Below are 21,905 nucleotides of genomic sequence, written 5' to 3'. Positions count from 1 at the left end.
TTCTTCTTTTTTTTTTCTTTTTAGGCCTGCACCCACAGCATATGGAAATTCCCAGGCTAGGGGCTGAATCAGAGCTGCAGCTGCTGGCCTATTTCACAGCCACAGCAATGCAGGATCTGAGCCATGACTGTAACCTACACCATAGCTCAAGGCAACGCCCGATCCTTAACCCACTGAGCAAAGCCAGGAATCGAACCCACATTCTCATGGATACTAGCTGGGTTCATTACCCTGAGCCACAATGGGAACTCCCTAAATTGTTTTTTATACAACTATTTTAAAATTCTATAGCTTTTCTACTTCCTTCTCACTAGACTAGAAATAATTTTGAATATTATATCTTAGAAATATTTTTCCTCTTCTCTTTATGTTGGCAGCTTAGATTTAAATATACTTTTCTTTTCAGATAAAGAATTAGGTGAGGAGTTCCCATTGAGGTGCAATGGAAACAAATCCGACTAGTATCCATAAGGATGCGGGTTCGATCCCTGGTCTTACTCAGTGGGTTAAGGATCCAGCATTGCCTTGAGCTGTGGTGTAGTTTGCAAATATGGCTCAGATCCTATGTTGCTGTGGCTGTGGTGTAGACTGGCAGCTGTAGCTCTGATTTGATCCCTAGCCTGGGAACCTCCATATGCTGAGTGTGAGGCCCTAAAAAGGCAAAAAAAAAAAAAAAAGAATTAGGTGAGAGGCCTATATGAAAAAGTATACATAAAAACAAAATTAAGATTATATTTTGTAACTTAAATTTACACTTGTCCACTCCAGACAAGCCTTCTAAAGAATACTGGTGATAAAAAAGAAGCAGTCCCTTCAGTTTACTGTTGAATAATAAATTTAATCCCATATTGACTTTCCATTTCGACTTTTACATGATAGAATATAATTACACAGTCCCACCTTATTGCTTCCTTCTCATTAATGATTGAAAAACTGGATACTTAACTACTGAACAACAGAAATTATTCCCCCAGAACTCCTTACCATCCTCTTTTTCAATGCTGCCATCATAGAAGTAAATGTGTTGAGTAGTGATTTCTAATCTGCCAGGAATGACGTCAATTATTGTAATGAGTTCGCAGTCCTCTGACAACACCAATTTTTCTTTTTGATCTTGTTCTTCCTTCTCATCACTGTAAAAACAAAAACCAACCAAAAAAACATCCATTACATATTCTGTATAAATGGAAAAGAACCTCATATCTTAATATGAATCTCATGTCTGTAAAATTACTATGCAAGAAAGAGTACTTGAATTTTCTACAAAAAATATTCCACTTCATATTAAATTACTTAAATGTTGTCCAAATAAACTTATTACACATTAAGAGAGCTCCTGCTGTGGCTCAGCAGAAATGAATCTGACTAGCACCCATGAGGACGACGCAGGTTCGATCCCTGGTCTCACTCAGTGGATTAAGGATCCAGTGTTGCCCATGAGCTGTGCTATAGGTTGCAGATGTGGCTTGACTCTGACGTTGCTGTGGCTGTGGTATAGGCCAGTGGCTACAGCTCTGATTTGATCCCCTAGGCTGGGAACCTGCATATGAAGCAGGGGTGGCCCTAAAAAGCATAAACAAAACAAAACAAAAACCCTTATTACACAATAAAAATGTTTTACATTTTAATGGTATATGACCCATTAAAACAAAATCTAGTGAATCTTTAATAGTACTGGTAAAGGACAGTTCAAACATGCAACAAGACTAGTTATATTCGGGAGACATGAATTGACCCAGGGAATAAATGAATCTGTGAATAAAGGATTGTGTCACTAGCGGTGTTTCAAAATTATCAGAAGTATTATTATAATTGATTCTTAAATTGTAAAATGTAATGTTTCAAGAGCGACTGAAACTATAGCCTCATCACAGTACCCGAGAGTGTAAATGGAGATAACACAAGTAGCTACCATTGCTACATCATACTTAAAGCAAAGTCACCTTGTATTTGGAGGATTCTTATCAATTATGTTTATGGGAAGGAGTAATTGGGAAGGGACAGTTTTCTGGTGGCCTAGGTGACTTTTAACTGCCATGTATAGAAATGAGAACTCCTATGACTCACGGAAAGTTATGCGAGTAAATCCTTCATACCACCTGCTCTCTGGTCCTAGATATTTCACATGTGCCTTATTTCCAGGATAGAAATGACTAAATCTAATTTTGTTTCCAATGGATTTCCATAGGGAAGCTCTACAAGTATCACCAACCTAACTGGTAGTACTGCAACTCTTAGCTTAAAGCTAAGTTTAAAAAAAAATTTGATGTTTTCCTAAAGAGTGAAATTCCAATATTTATAGTGATAAAAGAGAAATAAATGACCCAAGAGAGTAAACAGTCTGAAGGTTAAGTGTATTCTATGAAAGAAAGAGTTTTGGCTTTTCAGTTGAAAATGAGTAAGACTGACATCTGATGAATTCTCCAGTCACTGAAGAAAGAAAATTAAATTACATTAAAAGGCTGATGAAGTAACATAATAAAACCAAATATAGCTTTCTAGATAAATCCACCCCAGCCAAGTTCCCTGAAAATAATCAATGAAATATTCAATTATTATATTTCATGCTGAACCTTCCATTTAAACACTTCAGCTGTATCCCATACATTTGATATGTTTTGTGTTCATTATCACTCAGCTCAAAATATTTTCTAATTTCAAGGTCTAGTTCCAAATTAACCCAATTCTAAGAAACCTCCTTCAGTAGTCTCAGTTCACACTGATTAGACTCCTAACAGCTAATACAGATAGTATCAACTGTTGGACCCTGGAAATACATAGTATTAGAATATCAAGTAAATATTTTCCACGTTATTTTTTCTTCATTGGCTGTACCCATGGCACATGGAAGTTCCCGGACCAGGGATCGAACCTGTGCTGCAGCTGCGATTTATGCCATAGCTGCAGCAGCACTGGATCCTTAACCCACTGTGCCAATCTGGGGATTGAACATATCCCTCCGCAGCAACTGGAGCCACTGAAGTCAGATCCTTAACTCACTGCACCACAGAAGGAACTCCCTCCACAATTTCATAATCCCTTTCTCTGAATGAAATAATTTTACATTCTTTCGAGTACTTATACATACATATTTACTCTGGTTGTTATTTCCTCTTCTGGAAGATCTAATTTATCCTCATCCATATCACTAACTTTGACTTGTTTCACTACTTCCAAAAGCAATGAATCACTGGAAGGCTGAGAGTGTTGGATACCTGTTTAAACATAAAATATCTGTTAAACACAAAGCAGAAAAAAAAATTCTATTATAGTCCTGTAATTTCTGTTAATTGTAACAATGTGTATTATCAATAAAGTACTTGAAATTTTCTAAGATAAAAAGAAATTTACTAACAGAAAAGTTTTTATACACGATTCAGAGTTATCAATACTGTTTGTGATTTTTTAAAATTATAAGATAATAAAAGAACTTAAATGTTTTTAGGAGTTCCCGTCGTGGCTCAGTGGTTAATGAATCCAACTAGGAACCACGAGGTTGCGGGTTCGATCCCTGGTCTCGCTCAGTGGGTTAAGGATCCAGCATTGCCGTGAGCTGTGGTGTAGGTTACAGATGTGGCTCAGATCCCGTGTTGCTGTGGCTGTGGCGTAGGCAGGCGGCAACAGCTCTAATTCGACCCCTGGCCTGGGAACCTCCATATGCCGCGGGAGTGGCCCAAAAAATGGCAAAAAGACAAAAAAACAAAAAAAACCCCCAAAAAACCTTAAATGTTTTTAAAATATGGTATCTATTTTTAAGGATAGTATTATTTATTTTAGAAATAGGCCAAGTAATCTCTTTAATCATATTTACTTGTAAGCATACAAATAATTTAACTCAAAGAAAGAATTATTCTCACATTAGTACAGTAGAATGATTTTTAATGTGCATTTGCACTAAAGAAATATTAAGAATGTGGCAAATTATCTTTAATTACAAGATAAAACATAGGAGTTCCCATCATGGCACAGCAGAAATGAATCCGACTAGGAACCATGAGGTTGCAGGTTCAATCCCTGGCCTTGCTCAGTGGGTTAAGGATCCGGCGTTGCTGTGAGCTGTGGTGTAGGTCACAGACGCGGCTCAGATCTGGTGTTGCTGTGGCCCTGGCGTAGGCTGGCGGCTACAGCTCTGACTGGACCCCTAGCCTGGGAACCTCCATATGCCACGCGTGCAGCACTGAAAAAAAAAAAAAAAAAAAAAAAGATAACACATAGACCAAAAGCAGAAGTGTTCCTTCTTTTTTAGGGCTTCACCTTCGGCATATACAAGTTCCCAGGCCAGCAGTCAAATCGGAGCCGCAGGTACTAGCCTGCACCACAGCCACTGCAATGCCAGATCTGAGCCACATCTGTGACCTACACTGCAGACTTGCGGCAATGCTGGATCCTTAACCCACTGAGTGAGGCCAGGGATTGAACCCTCATCCTCATGGATACTAATCAAGCTGTTAACCCGGTGAGCCACAACAGGAACTCCCTGAAGTGTTCCTTTCTGGAGTATAAGGGATTTAATAGATAATTCCAACACATACATATACACAAAAATATAATAAACTATGCATTTTTAATGTGATAAATTATTACATTATATAAGAAGGCAGGGCTAATGTAATGGAAAGAACATGGGTTGCGAAGTGGTAAACCTAAATTCAAATTCTTTTTTTTTTTTTTAGGGCTGCACCCGCAGCATACGGAGAGTCCCAGGCTAGGGGTCTAATAGGAGCTACAGCTGCCAGTCTAGGCCACAGCCACAGCAACACCAGATCCAAGCTGCATCTGTGACCTACACCACAGCTCAGGGCGACGCCGGATCCTTAACCCACTGAGAGAGGCCAGGGATCGAACCCACAACCTCATGGTTCCTAGTCAGATTCATTTCCACTGACCCACAACGGGAACTCCTAAATTCAACTTCTCTTCTGCCATTTATCAACCATATTTTGCATGTAGAAAGTAAAAATAATTCATGCTAAATGACAAATCATTGTAAAGCTGACAAAACCTCCCTTAATTTCTCAAATGGTATCATTGCTCTGTCATGTAAAATGAATTACCCAAATGTACAGCTGCATTTTTCTTTGTAAATATGCTATAAGTTCCTCTATACCAGGAATTACCGACTCACACTTTTACAGTAGCAAGTAACTATTTCTACTGAACATATTCTTCTCCTGTGGCCTAATATAATCAAAAATTTATTTTTAAACATTTACTTACACAAAAGTACTTAAGAATACAATAAAACATGGAAAGCAAGAAGTCTAGATAATCTGATACAAATAGACAATTGACTTTATGTAGTCAATCAGAGTATGTAATTGTATGTTACGGAGTAACAGTACTCCATGAGAGATGAATTGAAAATCTGATGTGGAGTTTCCCGGTGGCCTGGTGGTTAAAGGATCCAGTATTATCACTGCTGTGGTGCAGGTTTGCTTCCTGGCCTGGGAACTTCTGTACACTATGGGTACAGCCAAAAATAGAAAAGAAAAGAAAATCTGATGGAAGACTGGTGCATAAACTGAGGAAAGAAAGCACTACAGGCAAGAAAGTCAGCTGGGAAAACTATTTTAAGTGTGGGAAAGGACAGCACTAAGCTAAGCCAAATAAGGAAAAATATTCAAAGTATACGTAAGAGAATTAACAGGACACTGTACATAAAGACCTACTGTGTATAGGGAATTAAGAGAGATGAAGATCAGAGCTCCCTCAGTGGCTCAGAGAATTAATGATCTGGTGTTAGCAAGGCTGTGGTACAGGTTGGATCCCAGGCTCTGGAACTTTTGCATGCCATGGATGTGGCCAAAAAATTTTAAAGGAGGGATGAATATAGACTCATAGTTAATACTGATAATTAAATCTGAGTAACTAATAGATTTAGAGACAATGATAACTATGATATAAGATACATGAGAAGCAGCATCTAGGGTTAGGTCTAGGGTTAGAAGCAGACAAATGAGAAAAGATAATGGATTCAGTTTCCAAATAAATGTTATACGAGACCTCTGTGGAAGAGGTATCACAATAGGCAGTTGGAAACCTTGGTCTAAAGTTCACAAGTCAGGAGTCCCTGCTGTGGTGCAAGGGGATTGGCCATGTCTCAGTACTGCCAAGATGTGGGTTCGATTGTCAGAGGTCCAGCACAGTAGGTTACAAGGATCTGGCATTGTCGCAGCTGTGGAGTAGGTTGCACCTGTGGCTTAGATCTGATCCCTGGTCCAGGAACTCCATATGCTGCAGGGCAACCAAGCAAGAAGAAAAAAGAAAGAAAAAGTTCAAAAGGCAGGTGAGAATTATGAAAACAGGTAGGAAAGCATTATCATATGTATCATTATAAATACATTTTATATGTAGTGGTGAAATCATGAGATCACCACCTCACCAAGAGCAGTTTATGTAAAAGACAAGATAGCCAGGCACAAATGTGAGAATTATCATCGGTAAAAGATGAATTGTCAATTAAAAGAATACTCTAGGGAAAAAAGACTAGCAATTGGTACGAAAAGTAGGAGGTTAAGCAGCAGTGCTAAAATAATATACTTATGGAGAAGGACAACTACCAATGCTTCAGAGACAATGGAAGCAGTATAAAACTAAAACTAAGTTGTTGCATTTGGTAATCAGAAGAGTATTTCTAATGGAGAAGTGTAGACAAAAATTTCCTAAAACCAAATATTTTTAATGATACAATTACAAATATATTTTCTTTTTGACTATTTAAATTCCATAATTTATAGGTGAGTGTACTCCAAAAGATAATTCACAAATTACTTGTTTGGAATTCACAAAGAATTTCCCATCAAAAAAGTTATGAATAATGGTTAACTTTGTGGGTTATCCCATAATGTAAAAGAGATTCTGAATACATGCAATGGGATGCTTATACAGTTGTACTGGGGTAGGTGAAACAAAAGAAAAGAAAAAAACCCATCATGAATTCTGGCAGCTGATGAAAATACTTATAGATAAACATATGGAGTAGGTAAACATTTTGCAGTTAATTTGAAAATCTGAAAAGTCTGAAATCTAATATCTGAAGTAAACTTCAGGGCATTTAGTTTTAAAGATTGATGCCACTGGTTTTGTATTAGTCTCAATTTCACATTGAAATGATTATTTTTTTCTGTACAATTTTCTTGTCATCATTATACTTGGGGTGATTTTGAAAAGCAGATAAAGAGAGAAACAGAGATGGAAAAAAAAGAAGGGGCATTGGTTTTCCTGGACTTGAAGCAACTGACTAGGGAGTTTCCTTGTGGGTTAAGGATTGTCACTGTAGCAACAGGGTCACTGTTGTGGCACAGGTTTGATCCCTGGTCCAGGAACTTCAACATGCTGCAGGCATGGCCAAAAAAAAAAAAAAGAAAAAAACCCAAGACCAAGAAGAAGAAGAAAATTACTTCTGTATACATGTGTAGAAGTGCGAAAAAGGAGACGAAGAAGGACAGGGAATTTCCTGGAGTGAGATTTCTTAGCAAAAATGAAGAAAAAATAAAGAACACCATTCCTTAAATACAACTAAATTGAAATCATTCACCAAAAGATGTTTTCTGGGTGATAAGCAGAGTAGAATTTCAAGAGTTCGAGAAAGCATAACAGTCTCAGAATATACATGACGGGACAAGCTATATGCAACTGACAATTCCTATATAAAAGACACTGTCAAAGTTAGTGTTTGTATCATGGGCAAGGCCTTTATTTTCCATTAAGGAAAGTACCTTACTGTGTCTGATTTATTTCAGAATGTAAGACTCTAAATGGCAGATATCATAGCTCTCTAAATTTTATAGCATTTGACTGTATTAGCCAATTTATGGCATTTTTTTAAAAGTAAGATTAAAAAACTGGTACTTATTTCATTTATAACTTAGTTATTGAACACAAAGAGCATAGATGGCTTTAGTACAGTTAATTACAATTTAGTATACACATGACTAGCCAATGACTCTTAACAATCAATATCATTTTGGGGTATTTCATAGACCTCTCCTCAAAAACAAAAAGATGCCAAGTCAAATAGGTCATTATAGGAGTTCCCGTCGCGTGGCGCAGTGTTAACGGATCCGACCAGGAAACAATTAAGAAAAACAATAACCACCCCCCACCAACACCCTCATTATCTTCAACAAATAATTAAACAGCCGTTGGAACTCACCTAGATTATCTCTCAAAGCACTCGCTTCATCATGGGTTTTGAAGTTATAATTTGGCACCAATTTAAGTCTCATACGGGAATAATTTTCTACGTTAGCCAGTTTCCAGTGAATTGCTTTTTGCTTCCTATCAATGTTCATAAATAAACAGATAAAATTATTTAGCTTAAAGTTACAAATATTGGTTGACCAAAACAGAGTGAGAAAGTATCAGCTACTTTACATATTTTTAGCACTATTTTATAAAAACATTCATATTTATTATCTCATTTGACTCAAACAACTCAGAGAAAATGCATGCATATCTACAGTTTAGACTTGAGGAATCTAAGGCTAAATTATTTGCCTAAAATGCCATGTTGTTTACAGGAGGTACCAGAAGTAAGATTTGAACATAAATCTTCAGACTTATAGCTTGGTATGTTTTACTCTTTCACCATCACAAGGAAAAGTCTTAACTAGCTATATGAGTATATTCTAAATGCAATTTTCAAAATAAGATAATTTTATCACAAATAAAGATAATATAATTTAAAATGGGCCAAAGATCTAAATATGAGTTAAAACTCTTAGAAGAAATGATACGAATAAATCTCATGACCATGCATTTGGGATTGGTTTCTTAATAACATAAACAACAACAGAGTTCCTTTGTGGTACAGCAGGTTAAGGATCTGGCATTGTCACTGCAGTGGCTTAGACTGCTGCTGTGACACAAGTTTGATCCCTGGCCCAGAAATTTTCATACACCACAGGCGCAGCCAAAAAAATAAATAAATAACACAAGCAACAAGAGAAATATATAAACTGTATTTCAAAAATCCAAATCTTTTGTGCAACCAAAGGCCACTATCAAGAAAGTGAAAAGATAATGTACATATTTAGAGTAGTATATCTGACAAGGGTCTAGTATTGAGAAAATAAAAAGAACTCTTACAATTCAACCACAAAAAGTCAAACAATCCAATTTTAAAATGGACAGAGAACTTGAATAGACATTTCTCCAAAGAAAATATACAAATAGCCAACAAGTACATAAAAAGATGTTTAACAATATTATTAGGGAAATGCAAAAAAAAAAAATCCTAAGATACTACTAGGATGATCATAATGAAAAATCAAAAAATGACAAGTACTAGTAAGGTTATGAAGAAACTAGAACCCTCAAACATTGCTGATGGGAATGTAAAACAACAAAGCTGCTGTGAAAAAAAGTTTGGTAATTCCTCAGTAAGTTAAACACAGAATTAACACACAACCCAGCAATTCTGCCTGCAGGTATATAACCAAGAGAATTAGAAACAGGTGTTGAAACAAACACCTGTTCACAAATGTTTATAGCAACACTATTCACAATGGCCACAAGCAAAAAAACCAAATGTCCATCAGGTGATGAATGAATAGACAAAATATGGTATTATCATACAATGCAATATATTATTCAGCCATAAAAAGGAAAGTACTGTTACATGCCACAAGATAATGAAAACAATACGTTAAGTGAAAGAAGCTGGACATAAAAGTTCACACATTGTATGATTTCATTTATGAAATATCCAGAATAGGCAAATCCATAGAAAGCAGACTGGTGGCTGCCAGTGGCTGGAGGAAAGGATAACAGGCAGTGACTGCTCAATGGGTCCAGAGTTTCTTTTCAGGTGATGAAAATGTTCTACAGCTAGATAGTGGTGACGATGACATAACTCAGGAATGTACTTAGTGCCACTAAATTAAACATTCTAAAATGGTGAAAATACTAAATTTTACATTATGTGTATTTTACCACAATAAAAAAGGGTGGCTTTTTTTTTTAAAGTGTGTATAATATACAGATAATATATTTCAACAAAACAGAAGAAACTGAGGATAAAGAAACTGTAAAATATTCAAACACATAGCATTACTAACCCTAGTTCAAAGAGGTGATGTCAGGAAAATATAAGTAAATGGATTCAAAACAAATTCTATTATTACAGGGTAAGAGTAAAGAAAATAACTCCATGGTAAAAAACATATAAACACAAAACTCTAAAGAAAACAGACCTAAAATTCATAAAAGATAAGCAAATTAATTAAAAGCAATCTTTTAAAAACTGAATGCTTTAAAATTGGATTGCAGAGGCTAAAGGCTCATACATTTCTAGATCAGAGTTCTAAAGAGAAAAGGGTATTTAATTAATGATAAACTCCTACCTTTCAGCCCAAGGTCCCCTTTCACAGGTAAGATAGAGCTTTATTGCCTTCCAGCGCCTCAGAGTGGCTAACTGTTGACTGCTAAGTTGTTTAAGCATATTATTATACCTCAAGTTCTCTTGGCGTGCTTTTCGATTAAATGGCTCCACAAAAAACTCCTGAAAGAAACAGCAATACATAACAGCATTGAATCATATATTTACAGGTATATTTAAATCTTAATGCTATAATTTTAATAACCTGATCCAATAAAATCATGCAGTAAAAGAAAGCAGCTGATAACCAACAGGATTTTCTTACTCCATTAGAATCATTTCTTTAATATGACTCTAGCTATAACTTGCTTGTATTTTTTAAAACTTAAGAAAGTACCTAATTAACATATGAAGAACTTCAAAAAGGTAAGGTGTCTCAACTCAGGATTTTTATTTATTGTTTTCTTTTTTTGGCTGCACCAACATGTGGAAGTTCCTGGGCCAGGCATCAATTCTGAGCCTTAGCTGCAGCAACACCAGATTCTCAACCCACGGCGTGGGGCCGGGGATCAAATCTGTACCACCACAGAGACAATGCCAGATCCTTAAGCTGCTGAGCCACAGTGGGGACTCCTCAACACAGGATTTTAAAACTCATACTTATTAATCTCATACCATCAAGTGAAACAATTTTCCTTTGAGATCTTTTAATTTATAAAACATCTGGAATGAGATTTAAGTTTAGATAAAGTAAAAGGAACAGTAACCACATGCCACACTACTATGGATGGCCTGAAAAGCAATGCCAAACACAGAAGAAATCTCCAGGGACAAGTCTCTCACGATGAAAAATTCCATCACTTAAATTGCTACTCTCTGAACAGCAACCTAGTTAGCAAATGAATCCACTTACTCATTCCAGTTTTCAGGATAAAATATACTCTGATAGTAGGTTCTACCCTCATGTAACTCTAAGCCCTGAAATTAAAGTTTTCACATTTTTAAAAAGACAAGTGATAAGACTGGCTTATCTAACTTTCATTGATAATCATCTATTAGCAAGTATTATGAATTAAACAGTATTTAACTTGTTTCAAACAAATCAACACTGAATTACATTAAAATGAACAGTTAAAGACATGGATTTAAAAGACATCTTTTAAAGAGGCAGTACAGAGTGTGTGGTTAAGAATATAAGCTTTTGAGCTAGACCAGGGTATGAATCATAGCTATTTAATTCTCTGAGGCTCAGTGCCATCACCTGTAAAATGAGGCTGACAATAACTATCATCATAAAGATTAAAATTTAATGTGCTTAATATAGTGCCAGAAAAGTAGGAAGCTCTCAATAAATTATAGCTGTTATTATAATTGCTATTATAATTATTACTTGATTTGTAGGATATCAATGATTTGGGGTACACTGTTATCATATTTTTAGAACAGATCATTGCTGAAACAGTTGAAGTAATGAGAGCTCCATGATAATTAAACATCAACTGCACAGTTTTGAAGTTCAAGCACGTAAGGATATTCTTAAAGTTGTAGAGAAAATGATGGCTGGAATACTAATTGATAGAACTTCTATGAAGGCAACATAACAGTATTTATCACGAGTGTTACACACCAGTAATTTCACTTATTCTAGGAAAGTTATCCTGAATAAGCTCACTAAAATATGACTGCAGAGATGATCAATACTATCTCTAATAAAGAAACAACTGATAAGTTAGGTCCAAAACTGGTAAATAAATTTAAATCTTCTAATACATAATATAGTGGAATATTACACAATCACATAATGGCATGAGAACATGTTCACAATACTTTTTTTTTTTGTCTTTTTAGGGCTGCACCCGTAGCACATGGAGGTTTCCAGGCTGGGGGGTCAAGTGGGAGCTAGAGCCGCTGGCCTACACCACAGCTTACAGCAACACCAGATCCTTAACCCACTGAGCAAGGCCAGGGATCGAACTTCTGTCCCCATGGGTGCTAGTCAGATTTGTTTCCACTGAGGAGCCATGATGGGAACTCTCACAATACATTTTAAGAAACAATTGGCAAATGAAACTACCATTTCAGTTGAACAAAATATATAAATAAAAATACAGGAAAGATTATGTATCAAAATGTTAGTAAAGGTGGATTACAAATGTTTCTTTTTATACCTAAGTTACGTAATAAAAATATGAATTTTTATTTGGTCTTCTTTGTTTCATCTGTTTTGTTAGTTTTAGCACACAGATTTACTTAAAACAAATTATCTTTATGGCTGCACCTGTGACATTATTAGATCCTTCATAACCCACTGTGCCAGGCTATAGATTGAACTTGCACCTTTAAAGAAAACCAAGCCACTTCAGTCAGGTTCTTAACCTACTGAGCCACAGGGGGAACTCCTTTATTTTTCTATATCTTGCTGGATTTGATCTGCACCTATGTTCTTGAGGGATACTGGTTTGTAGATACTATTTTTGCATGGTTTTAATGTGAAGGTAATATTGCCCTCATATAATGGCTTGGGAAGTTATGTCATTTTTTTATTTTCTAAAGACATTGTAATTGACATAGTTTCTCCAATAAATATTTGGTATAATTTGCCAGTAAATCCACCTGGGGCTATAGTTCTCCCTTTCAGAAGGTACTTAACTATAAATTCAATTCCTTTAATAGAGGACAATCAAGGTTATCTACTTATTTTTGAATTAGTTGTAGAAATTTGTCAAGAAATTGGTCTGGAGTTCCCACTGTGGTACAGTGGGTTAAGAATCAAACTGCAGGGGCTCCAGTTGCTGCAAGGGTACAGGTTTCACCCCTGGCCTGGTGCAGTGGGTTAAAGGATTCAGTGTTGCTGCAGCTGCAGTGTATACTGTAGCTGTGGCTTAGATTCAGTCTCTGGCCCAGCAACTTCCATATGCTGGAAGTTTTTTTAATGTGGCCATTAAAAAAAAAGAAATTGATCCCTTACATTTAAATCATCTTCTTTAAAGCACAGATTGGTTTATATTGATGGTTTGTGTTGATGTCTGTTAAGTCATTAGTGACACCCCATTTTCTTTTTTCTTTTTTTTTTTTTTTTCGATTCTTAGGGCTGCACTGTGGCATATGGAGACTCACAGGCTAGGGGTCAAACTGGAGCTACAGCTGCCAGTCTACAGTACCACAGCAACACCAGATCTGAGCCGTGTCTGTGACCCACACCACAACTCATGGCAACACCGGATCCCATGGAGTGAGGCCAGGGATCAAACCCACAACCTCATGGTTCCTAGTCGGATTCATTTCTGCTGCATCAAAATGGAAACTCCCCCCCTTTCATTTCTGATGTTAATCATTTTTCTTTTTTTTTTTTTTCTCAATTTGGCTAGAAGTTGATCAATTTTTTTGTGGGGGTGGGGGGCCCACACCCACGGTACATGGAAGTTCCCATTCTAGGGTATTGAATTGGAGCTGTAGCTGTCGGCCTACGCCACAGCCATAGTAATGCTGGATCCAAGCTGTGTCTGTGACCTACACCACAGCTGATGGTGACACTGGATCCTTAACCCACCGAGCAAGGCCGGAGATCGAACCCACATTCTCATGGATACTAGTCGGATTTGTTACTGCTGAGCCACAATGGGCACTCTGGAAGTTGATCAATTTTATTGATATTTTGAAGAAGTAGATTTGGATTTCATATATTTTCTCTGCTGTTTTTCTGCTTTCAAACTTCATTGCTTTCTGCTCTTTAATAATTTCTTATTTAAAACTAATGTAGATCAGTCTTTTTTCAATTTTCTGGGTGCAAACTTATTAATTTGATGGCTTTTTATTTTTATTCATTTATGTATTTATATTTTAAATTTTATTGAAGTAGAGCTGACTTACAAAGTCGTGTTTCAGGTGTACAGCAAAGTAAATCAGTTATATATATGTCTATCCCTTTTCAGATTCTTTTCCCATATAGGTTATTACAACAGAGTATTGAGTAGATTTCCCTATGCTATACAGTAGGTCCTTGTTATCTATCTATTTTATATAAAGTAGCATGTATGTATCAATTCCAACTCCCTAATTTAGGCCCCCCCAGCCCCTCCACATTTCCCCATGAGAACCGAAAATTTGGTTTCAAAATTTATGAGTCTGTTTCTGTTTTGTAAGTTCTTTTCTATTGTTTTTTAAATTAGATTTAACATATTAGTGATCTCATATGATACTTGTCTTTCTCTGTCTGACTTACTTGACACAGAATGATCATTTCTCGGTCCATTCATGTTGCTGCAAATGGCATTATTTCATTCTTTTTAATGGCTGAGGAATATTCCATTGAATATATGTACCACATCTTCTTTATCCATTTCTCTGTTGATGGACATTAAGGTTGCTTCCATGTCTTGGATATTGCAAACAGTGCAGCAATGAACACTGGGGTGCATGCATCTTTTCAAATTATGGTTTTCTCTGGATAGGCGTCCAGGAATGGGATTGCTGGATCATATCATAGTTCCATTTTTAGTTTTTTGAGGACCCTCCATACTGTTTTCCATAGTGGTTTTCACCAATTTACCTTCCCACCAAAAGTATGGAAGGGTTCCCTTTTCTCCACACCCTCTCCAGCATTTATGGTTTGTACACTTTTTGCTGATGGCCATTCTGACTGACCTGAGGTGATACCTCGTTGTATTTTTTTGATCTGCATTTCTCTAATTAGCGATGTTGAACATTTTTTGGCCATCTGTCTTCTATGGAAAAATGTCTGTTTAGATCCTCTGACCATTTTTTAATTGGTTTTTTTTTTTGGTATAAAGCTGTATGAGATGTTTGTATAATCTAAGGAATCCCCCCTTCTTTTTTAATATAAGTATTTTGTGGTATAAATTTCTCTCTAAGCACTGATATGTACTTAGCTGCCTTAGAGATTTCTACTATCAGCTTAACAGACTTTTTACATGTATAAAACACTTTGATATTAATTTTTAAATTTAAAATTTTTACTTATCAATGTTTTTCTTCCAATTCTGAAATAATATTCAAACAAACAATAGGAAATAATGAATTCAAAATTCTCATTTGACTATTAAATGCCTGAAATCAACATTAAAAACTAGGTATTAAAAACATTTAATAATTTTTACCTGAAACTTGAGCTTGCTTTCTCCTCCTTCCCGATCTCGTTTATGCATATTCACCATTAAGGCTTCATAACAATCTTTCCAATAAAGTGCCATGCTCTCATGACCATCATAAAATGTATGGGTTTCATACTGCTTCATATATGGTACAATCTTGTAAAAAAAAACATGGAAAATTTAAGATATGCCTCTCTAAAAATGATAATTTAGTAGAAAAATCTCACTCAACACAGATAAAACTTACATATTTTTCAATGTAAACTTGCCATTCATTTGAACTGCAATATTCTTGAAAATCTTCAAAAAATGAAGAGCTACCATTGGCAAAAGGTAAAGAAGGCAGGTGCAAGTTCATGAAGAGAAGCTCATAAATTTTGGAAACCAGGGTACGGACCAGGGGAATCAGAAATGAGTATATTTCAGTCTGTTCCTTGATTGACTGTCTTAGAACATGTTCTAGCTTCCCTAAAATGTAGCATGCTTCATCCTGATTCTCAATCACTTTCGTCTGAAGAAGGGTGTTTAGCTTAGCTGATGCCATTGCACAAACCTAGAGGAAAATAGTAAAATAAAGCAGATATTTAGCAATAGATAAATTCTTTGGCTCTTCTTGAAGTTATTTTTAAAAATAAATTATAGGAGTTTCCACTGTGGCACAGGAACCATGAGGCTGCGGGTTCAATCCCTGCCTTGCACAGTGGATAAAGGATCCAGTGTTGCCGTGAGCCATGGTGTAGGTAACAGATGTTGCTTGGATCTGGCATCGCAGTGGCTCTGGTGAAGGCTGGCAGCAACAGCTCCAATTGGATCCCTAGCCTGGGAACCTCCATATGCCGTAGGTGTGGCCCTAAAAAGACAAAAAGACAAAAAAAATTAATAATGATAAATAAAATTATAAAAGTGGAAGTTCCCGTTGTGGCTCAGCAGGTTAAAAACTCAACTAGTATCTATGAGAATGTGGGTTCAATCCCTGGCCTAACTTAGTGGGTTAAGAATCTGGCATTACTACAAGGAGGGCAGACACCAAAAGTAAGAGAGGCCACAAATCTATTATCTGGAAAAAGGTCACCACACCAAAAACCTATAAAAATGAAAAGACACAGAACTATAACTCAGATGAGGGAGAAAGGAAAAACCCCAGAAAATCAGCTAAGTGACAAGGAGATTCTCAGCCTCTAGGAAAAAGACTTTAGACTGTTGATGCTGAAGATGATGCAAGACATTGGAAATAAACTGGAGGCAAAGATGGATAACTTACAGGAAACACTGACCAAAGAGATACAAGATGTAAAACTTAAACAAGAAAAGATGCAAAATACAATCACTGAAATAAAAAATTCACTAGAAGCAGCTAACAGCAGAATACAGGAGGGAGAAGAACAGATAAGCGAGGTGGAGGACAGATTAGTGGAAATTACGGATGCAGAACAGAAAAGAGAAAAAAGGTTGAAAACAAATCAAGAGAGTCTGAGAGAACTCTGGGACAACGTGAAACACACCAACATCCATAATTAAAGGGGTGCCAGAAGGAGAAGAGAGAGAGAAGGGGACAGGAAAAATATTCCAAGAGATAATAGCTGAAAACTTCCCTCACATGGGAAAGGAATCACTCACTCAAATCCAGGAAGCACAATGAGAACCACATAAAATAAACCCAAGGAGGAATACACCAAGACACATATTAATCAAACTAACCAAAATTAAAGACAAAGAGAAAATCTTGAAAGCAGCTAGGGAAAAGAAACAAGTAACATACAAGGGAGCCCCAATAAGGTTAGCAGCAGATTTTTCAGCAGAAACTCTGCAGGCCAGAAGGGAGTGGCATGATATACTTAACATGATGAAAGGAAAAAAGCTCCAACCAAGATTACTTTACCCAGCAAAGCTCCCATTCAGATTTGAAGGAGAAGTCAAAACCTTCACAGATAAGCAAAAGTTGAGAGAATTCAGCAACACTAAACCAGCCTTATGACAAATCCTAAAGGAACTTCTCTAGGCAGAAAAGAAAAGACAGCAACAGGAAACAAAAATTTCAAAAATGACAAGGCTCACCAGTAAAGGTATATATACAGTAAAGATACGAAATCATCCATGCACAATTATACCACCAAAATCAGAAATCATGAGAAGAGGTGGGTACAAATGCAGGACACTGGAGATGAATTTGCAATTAAAAGAACAACAACTTAAAACAATCTCATATAGACTCTTATATCAAAACTTCAGAATAACTGCAAACCAAAAATCTACAGTTGATACACAAACAAGGAATCTCTGGAGAAGAAATATATCTCATAGTAAATAAGTGCATAATCCACCATGAAGGGGGTCATTTGACATCATTCTTGGAATGCTGAAGTCTTCTTAGATCTGATTCTGATTTCCTCTCCATCAAAGAATTTATGATAAATTATAATTAAATAATGCAACTGTACAATTAAATAATATAGTTCTACAATTGTATTATTAATAACCATTTCTCTCCATGGTACAATGTAAGGTCTACAATGTCTTGTTTATCACATCACCTAGAATGGTGTAATGCCTGTATTGAAGAATCAATAAGATGTAACAAATTGTGAGGACATATTTATATAGCTACGCTGTTTTTTAACCAATTTATGAATTTTATACTTTACTTATTTTCAGAAGGTGTATTATTTTTGTTATTCTTACCAGTGAAGTTATTCTTTTTATTATGCTATATAAAATATTTAATGGTATATAGGGCTTTCTTCTTTATAAATTTTAGTTGTATAATATACACAATTTTAATATAATGCCAATTTTTAAAGAAACATCGAAATGTAATAGATAATACTAAATAGTAAAGATGAAAGCCATACAACATGAGATAAAGTATAGAATAAATTTCCTATTTGTCTCAGCACATTTTCCATTCCACTTCTCCAGAGGGAGTCACTTAATCTGTTTCTTAAGATCCATGATATAATAACCTGTGTGAATGTAATTGTGTTTAAATATATGTATTTTATTTTGTAAAAAAAAAATTAAAAAAAAAAAGAATCTGGCATTGCTGTGAGCTGTGGTGTAGGTCACAGATGTGGCTTGGATCCTGTGTTACTGTGGCTGTGGCATAGGCCAGCAGCTGCAGCTCCAATTCAACCCCTAGCCTGGGAACTTCCATATGCTACAGGTGCGGCCCTAAATAAATAAATGGTAACTCATGTTTAATTTGAAATATACAGAAAAGTTAAAAGGTTTATAACTAATCACCCTAACATCCACACTCTATTCCTTCTTATAGTTTGCAAAAATAGCAGATGACCTCATCTCTAGTTCTAATAGTAGGTCCTAAATCGTATGTCAAACAAAATATCCAACTCCTTGCCACAGTGACTGGTTCAGGTAGCTCATCTTTCAGTCAACTCATGTCACTGCTTTTGTCACATGGATTCATTCAGGGATAGCCTAGTGTAAGGTCAGAACTTTTATACAATAACTGTTAAGAACTGTGAAAGGGCTCAGATTTTACTTCACCTCCAAGCTAACACATTAGCCTACCAGTTTCACAGACGCCAGCAGAAGAGTGAGACTCCTGGATCAGAGACACAGATCTATGGCACTAGCAATAGCCATATCAGCATTTGTCCTGTTTCCCAAACTGTAATTCCATGGTAAGAGATGAACAGTACCAGGTGATGCCTGCACACATAGTGGGCACATTATAGGAGAGGAACCCCAAGCACAGGGAACCCACATCTTTTATACTGGGTAGTAAGTGTGCCTGAACTGTGCCTTGGAGGAAGATACTATTTTTATTATACTGGACAATAAACAAACCTGTCTTTTCCTCTAAAAGGAGACATGATCTCTATCTTCCAAAACTGTTCACTATATATGCATCCTCAAAAAGGTAATTCATTACAAAGGCATCCAATGTCTTTATTCACAAGAGAGGAAGAAACACAAGAGATCCTTGAAGAACCATCTACCAAAATGAGTACAGGAAGAAGCACTCTTTTTCTCTGGATATGAACAAGAAAGCCGGTAGACTCAATTGCTAATGGCAGTCATTTTGTGACAATAAGGGCTGCCAGCTTAAGACAGGCTGACACATAATGGAGAGTAATAATGTGAGAATAGCAAATAAATGAAACTGGAGCCTTGACTGAATCATGCCTTAAGCTCATCTTAAATATGGAATTTTTAACTATATGAATCTTAACTAAGTTAGTTTGCACTGCTATATCTGTTACTTGAAATCAAAAGCATTCTTACACATTACAGTACATAGAGGATACAGTCCCTGATCAGAAATCTAACTACCCTTAAAGTTCCTAAGGAAAGTACATTTTCAGGGCACAAACCCAGACAAGAGAATACTCTATATTACTCTTAAGCTTTGGCCTTAAACCCCAATATAGACAATAAAATTAGGTCATGAAGGGGCCTCTTTTTGTCTGGACTAGAGAAAGATGGAAGCCTTAAAGCCACAATCAGACAAATACTATAAAGTGCTTCCTTTTCCCTTAACCCTATACCTCAATTTTGGATATTACTTTCAAAATAAAGCCAGAGGGAAAAAAAAGTACTAGAATCTGACATTACTTCAAGATAGTATGTGTGCCAAAAACTGATCTGAGCAGCACGCACAGGTTTTTGTAGGCCAAGGCAACAATAAGGGACCTAAGGCAGTATTTCCATGCAAGACTTCAAGAAGCAAACAGCATTAGAGGAAACAATCTCCATCTCTAATATGGTTCAAAACTTTAACTTTTCAGCTTTTAACTAAGGTTATACTAGTCAAGCTTTTCAACCACCTCAGATTTTCTCAAAACCCCTTCACTTTAGTCTTTGAATATAACTAAAGCTGTTTAAATCCAATAGAAGCTTCATGCCCACCCAGGGACACCAAACTCAATCAATCAGATTAATCAATCCAACAGAGGCTAACAAATGTGAGACAAAAGGTCATGAAATCTCATTATCTAGGAAATACCAACACTAATAGCTTTTTTGCTATGTGTTTTAAAAAATACTGCTTATATGAAAAGCTAAGTATCAGTGCTTTGTTTTTAACTTAGCATCACAGAAGTAAATAAACCTTAGGTTTGCATGTATATTTAAAATTTTAAAAGTATAAGGATACTTTTTTTTTCTTTTTTGGTGGCCCCATGGCATATGGAGTTCCAGGCCAGGGATCAGATCCCAGCCATATTTGAGATCTACACATGCTGTAGCTGTAGCAACATTGGATCCTTTAACCCACTGTGCCAGGCCAGGGATCAAACCTACATCCTGGTGCTGCAGAGATGTCGCTGATCCCATTGCACCACAGCAGGAATTCCAGTGTAAAGATACTTTTAATGAATACAAAAGGATTTATTTACCATTGCCTTGACTTTAGATGGATACACACACACACACACACACACACACACACACACACACACACACACCCCGCACAGAGACATGATTCCCTAGGCTCTCACATTTTAAAGAGTATCACATTAGGGTCACCTGAGAAATAATAGCAAATACTGATATCCTACTTTCCTCATTCTGATTTAATTACTATGACTGATGCCCCACAAAAAGGTACTTTTAAAAAGACGATCCTAGAGTTCCCATTGTGGCTCAGTGGTTAACAAACCTGACTAGAATCCACGAGGACGCAGGTTCAATCTCTGGCCTTGCTCAGTGGGTTAAGATCTGGAGTGGCCATGAGTTGTGGTGTAAGTCACAGACATGCTCGGATCCTGCATTATTGTGGCTCCGATTTGACCCATAGCCTGGGAACCTTCATATGCTGCAGGCATGGCCCTAAAAAGACAAAACACAAAAAATAAAAATAAAAAATAAAAAGGTGATCCTTTAGGTAATTTCACATGCAATTAGTGATTTGAATCACTGGCTAATCTAAGACATTTAGGGGAGTAGAAAGTCTGACAAAAGAGTGACTAAATAAATCAATAACCACTCTACCCTGCTTTAAAGACAAACTCGGAAATCATGGCATTTATGTGAAATCACCCAGTATTTAAATGCTGGCAATTAAGTAACATGTATATGCCAAACAAATTTGCTAGCTGGCTTCATTCTGGAGGCAACTCTATTTAAATCCCCTATAAGGAAAGGGGTTCCTTTCCCAGCCTTTAACATGTACAACCTCAGGGAAATATGCTTTTATTCCTGAGAGAATGGAATTAAATAACTAGTGAGAAATGATTTAGGTTACTAACTACTGGTGTAGAGGTTTGGTCTTATCCGTAGATGCTGTAGTCTTTATTTAATAAGTATTCATAGAGTCCTACCTTGAGATAGGTGCTGGATATTTAATAATGAACAAATTAATCAAAAGACATTTTATTCAGGGAAATCTCACCAAAAAGAAAAACACTGAGGGTGACTATGAGTGGAACAAAATAGAGTCCTAATAACTAAAACAAATAACTACCTGGCATGCTAGCTGCAAAGGCTTTGAAAGCCACTGGGCTAGTATTAAT

The 21,905-nt window shown here is 36.4% G+C and overlaps 1 protein-coding gene across 4 annotated transcripts in view; it reads right to left on the bottom strand.

Annotated features, from left to right (window-relative positions):
• The window catches only part of NBEAL1 (neurobeachin like 1), a 163,509-nt gene that overhangs the window by 42,177 nt on the left and 99,427 nt on the right, over positions 1-21,905 (bottom strand). For all 4 annotated transcript variants that reach the window (XM_047773278.1, XM_047773280.1, XM_047773277.1 and 1 more), the window contains 6 exons: positions 15,680-15,985; positions 15,439-15,588; positions 10,347-10,504; positions 8,156-8,280; positions 3,089-3,215; positions 985-1,133 (listed from right to left, as the gene is read on the bottom strand). In XM_047773278.1, coding sequence (XP_047629234.1) covers positions 985-1,133; positions 3,089-3,215; positions 8,156-8,280; positions 10,347-10,504; positions 15,439-15,588; positions 15,680-15,985 — 1,015 coding nt within the window. The remainder of the gene's footprint in view (positions 1-984; positions 1,134-3,088; positions 3,216-8,155; positions 8,281-10,346; positions 10,505-15,438; positions 15,589-15,679; positions 15,986-21,905) is intronic.

The sequence above is a fragment of the Phacochoerus africanus genome, chromosome 3 (assembly GCF_016906955.1).
Source record: "Phacochoerus africanus isolate WHEZ1 chromosome 3, ROS_Pafr_v1, whole genome shotgun sequence".
NCBI classification, from domain to species: domain Eukaryota; kingdom Metazoa; phylum Chordata; class Mammalia; order Artiodactyla; family Suidae; genus Phacochoerus; species Phacochoerus africanus.
This window is presented reverse-complemented; position numbering and strand designations above follow the sequence as displayed.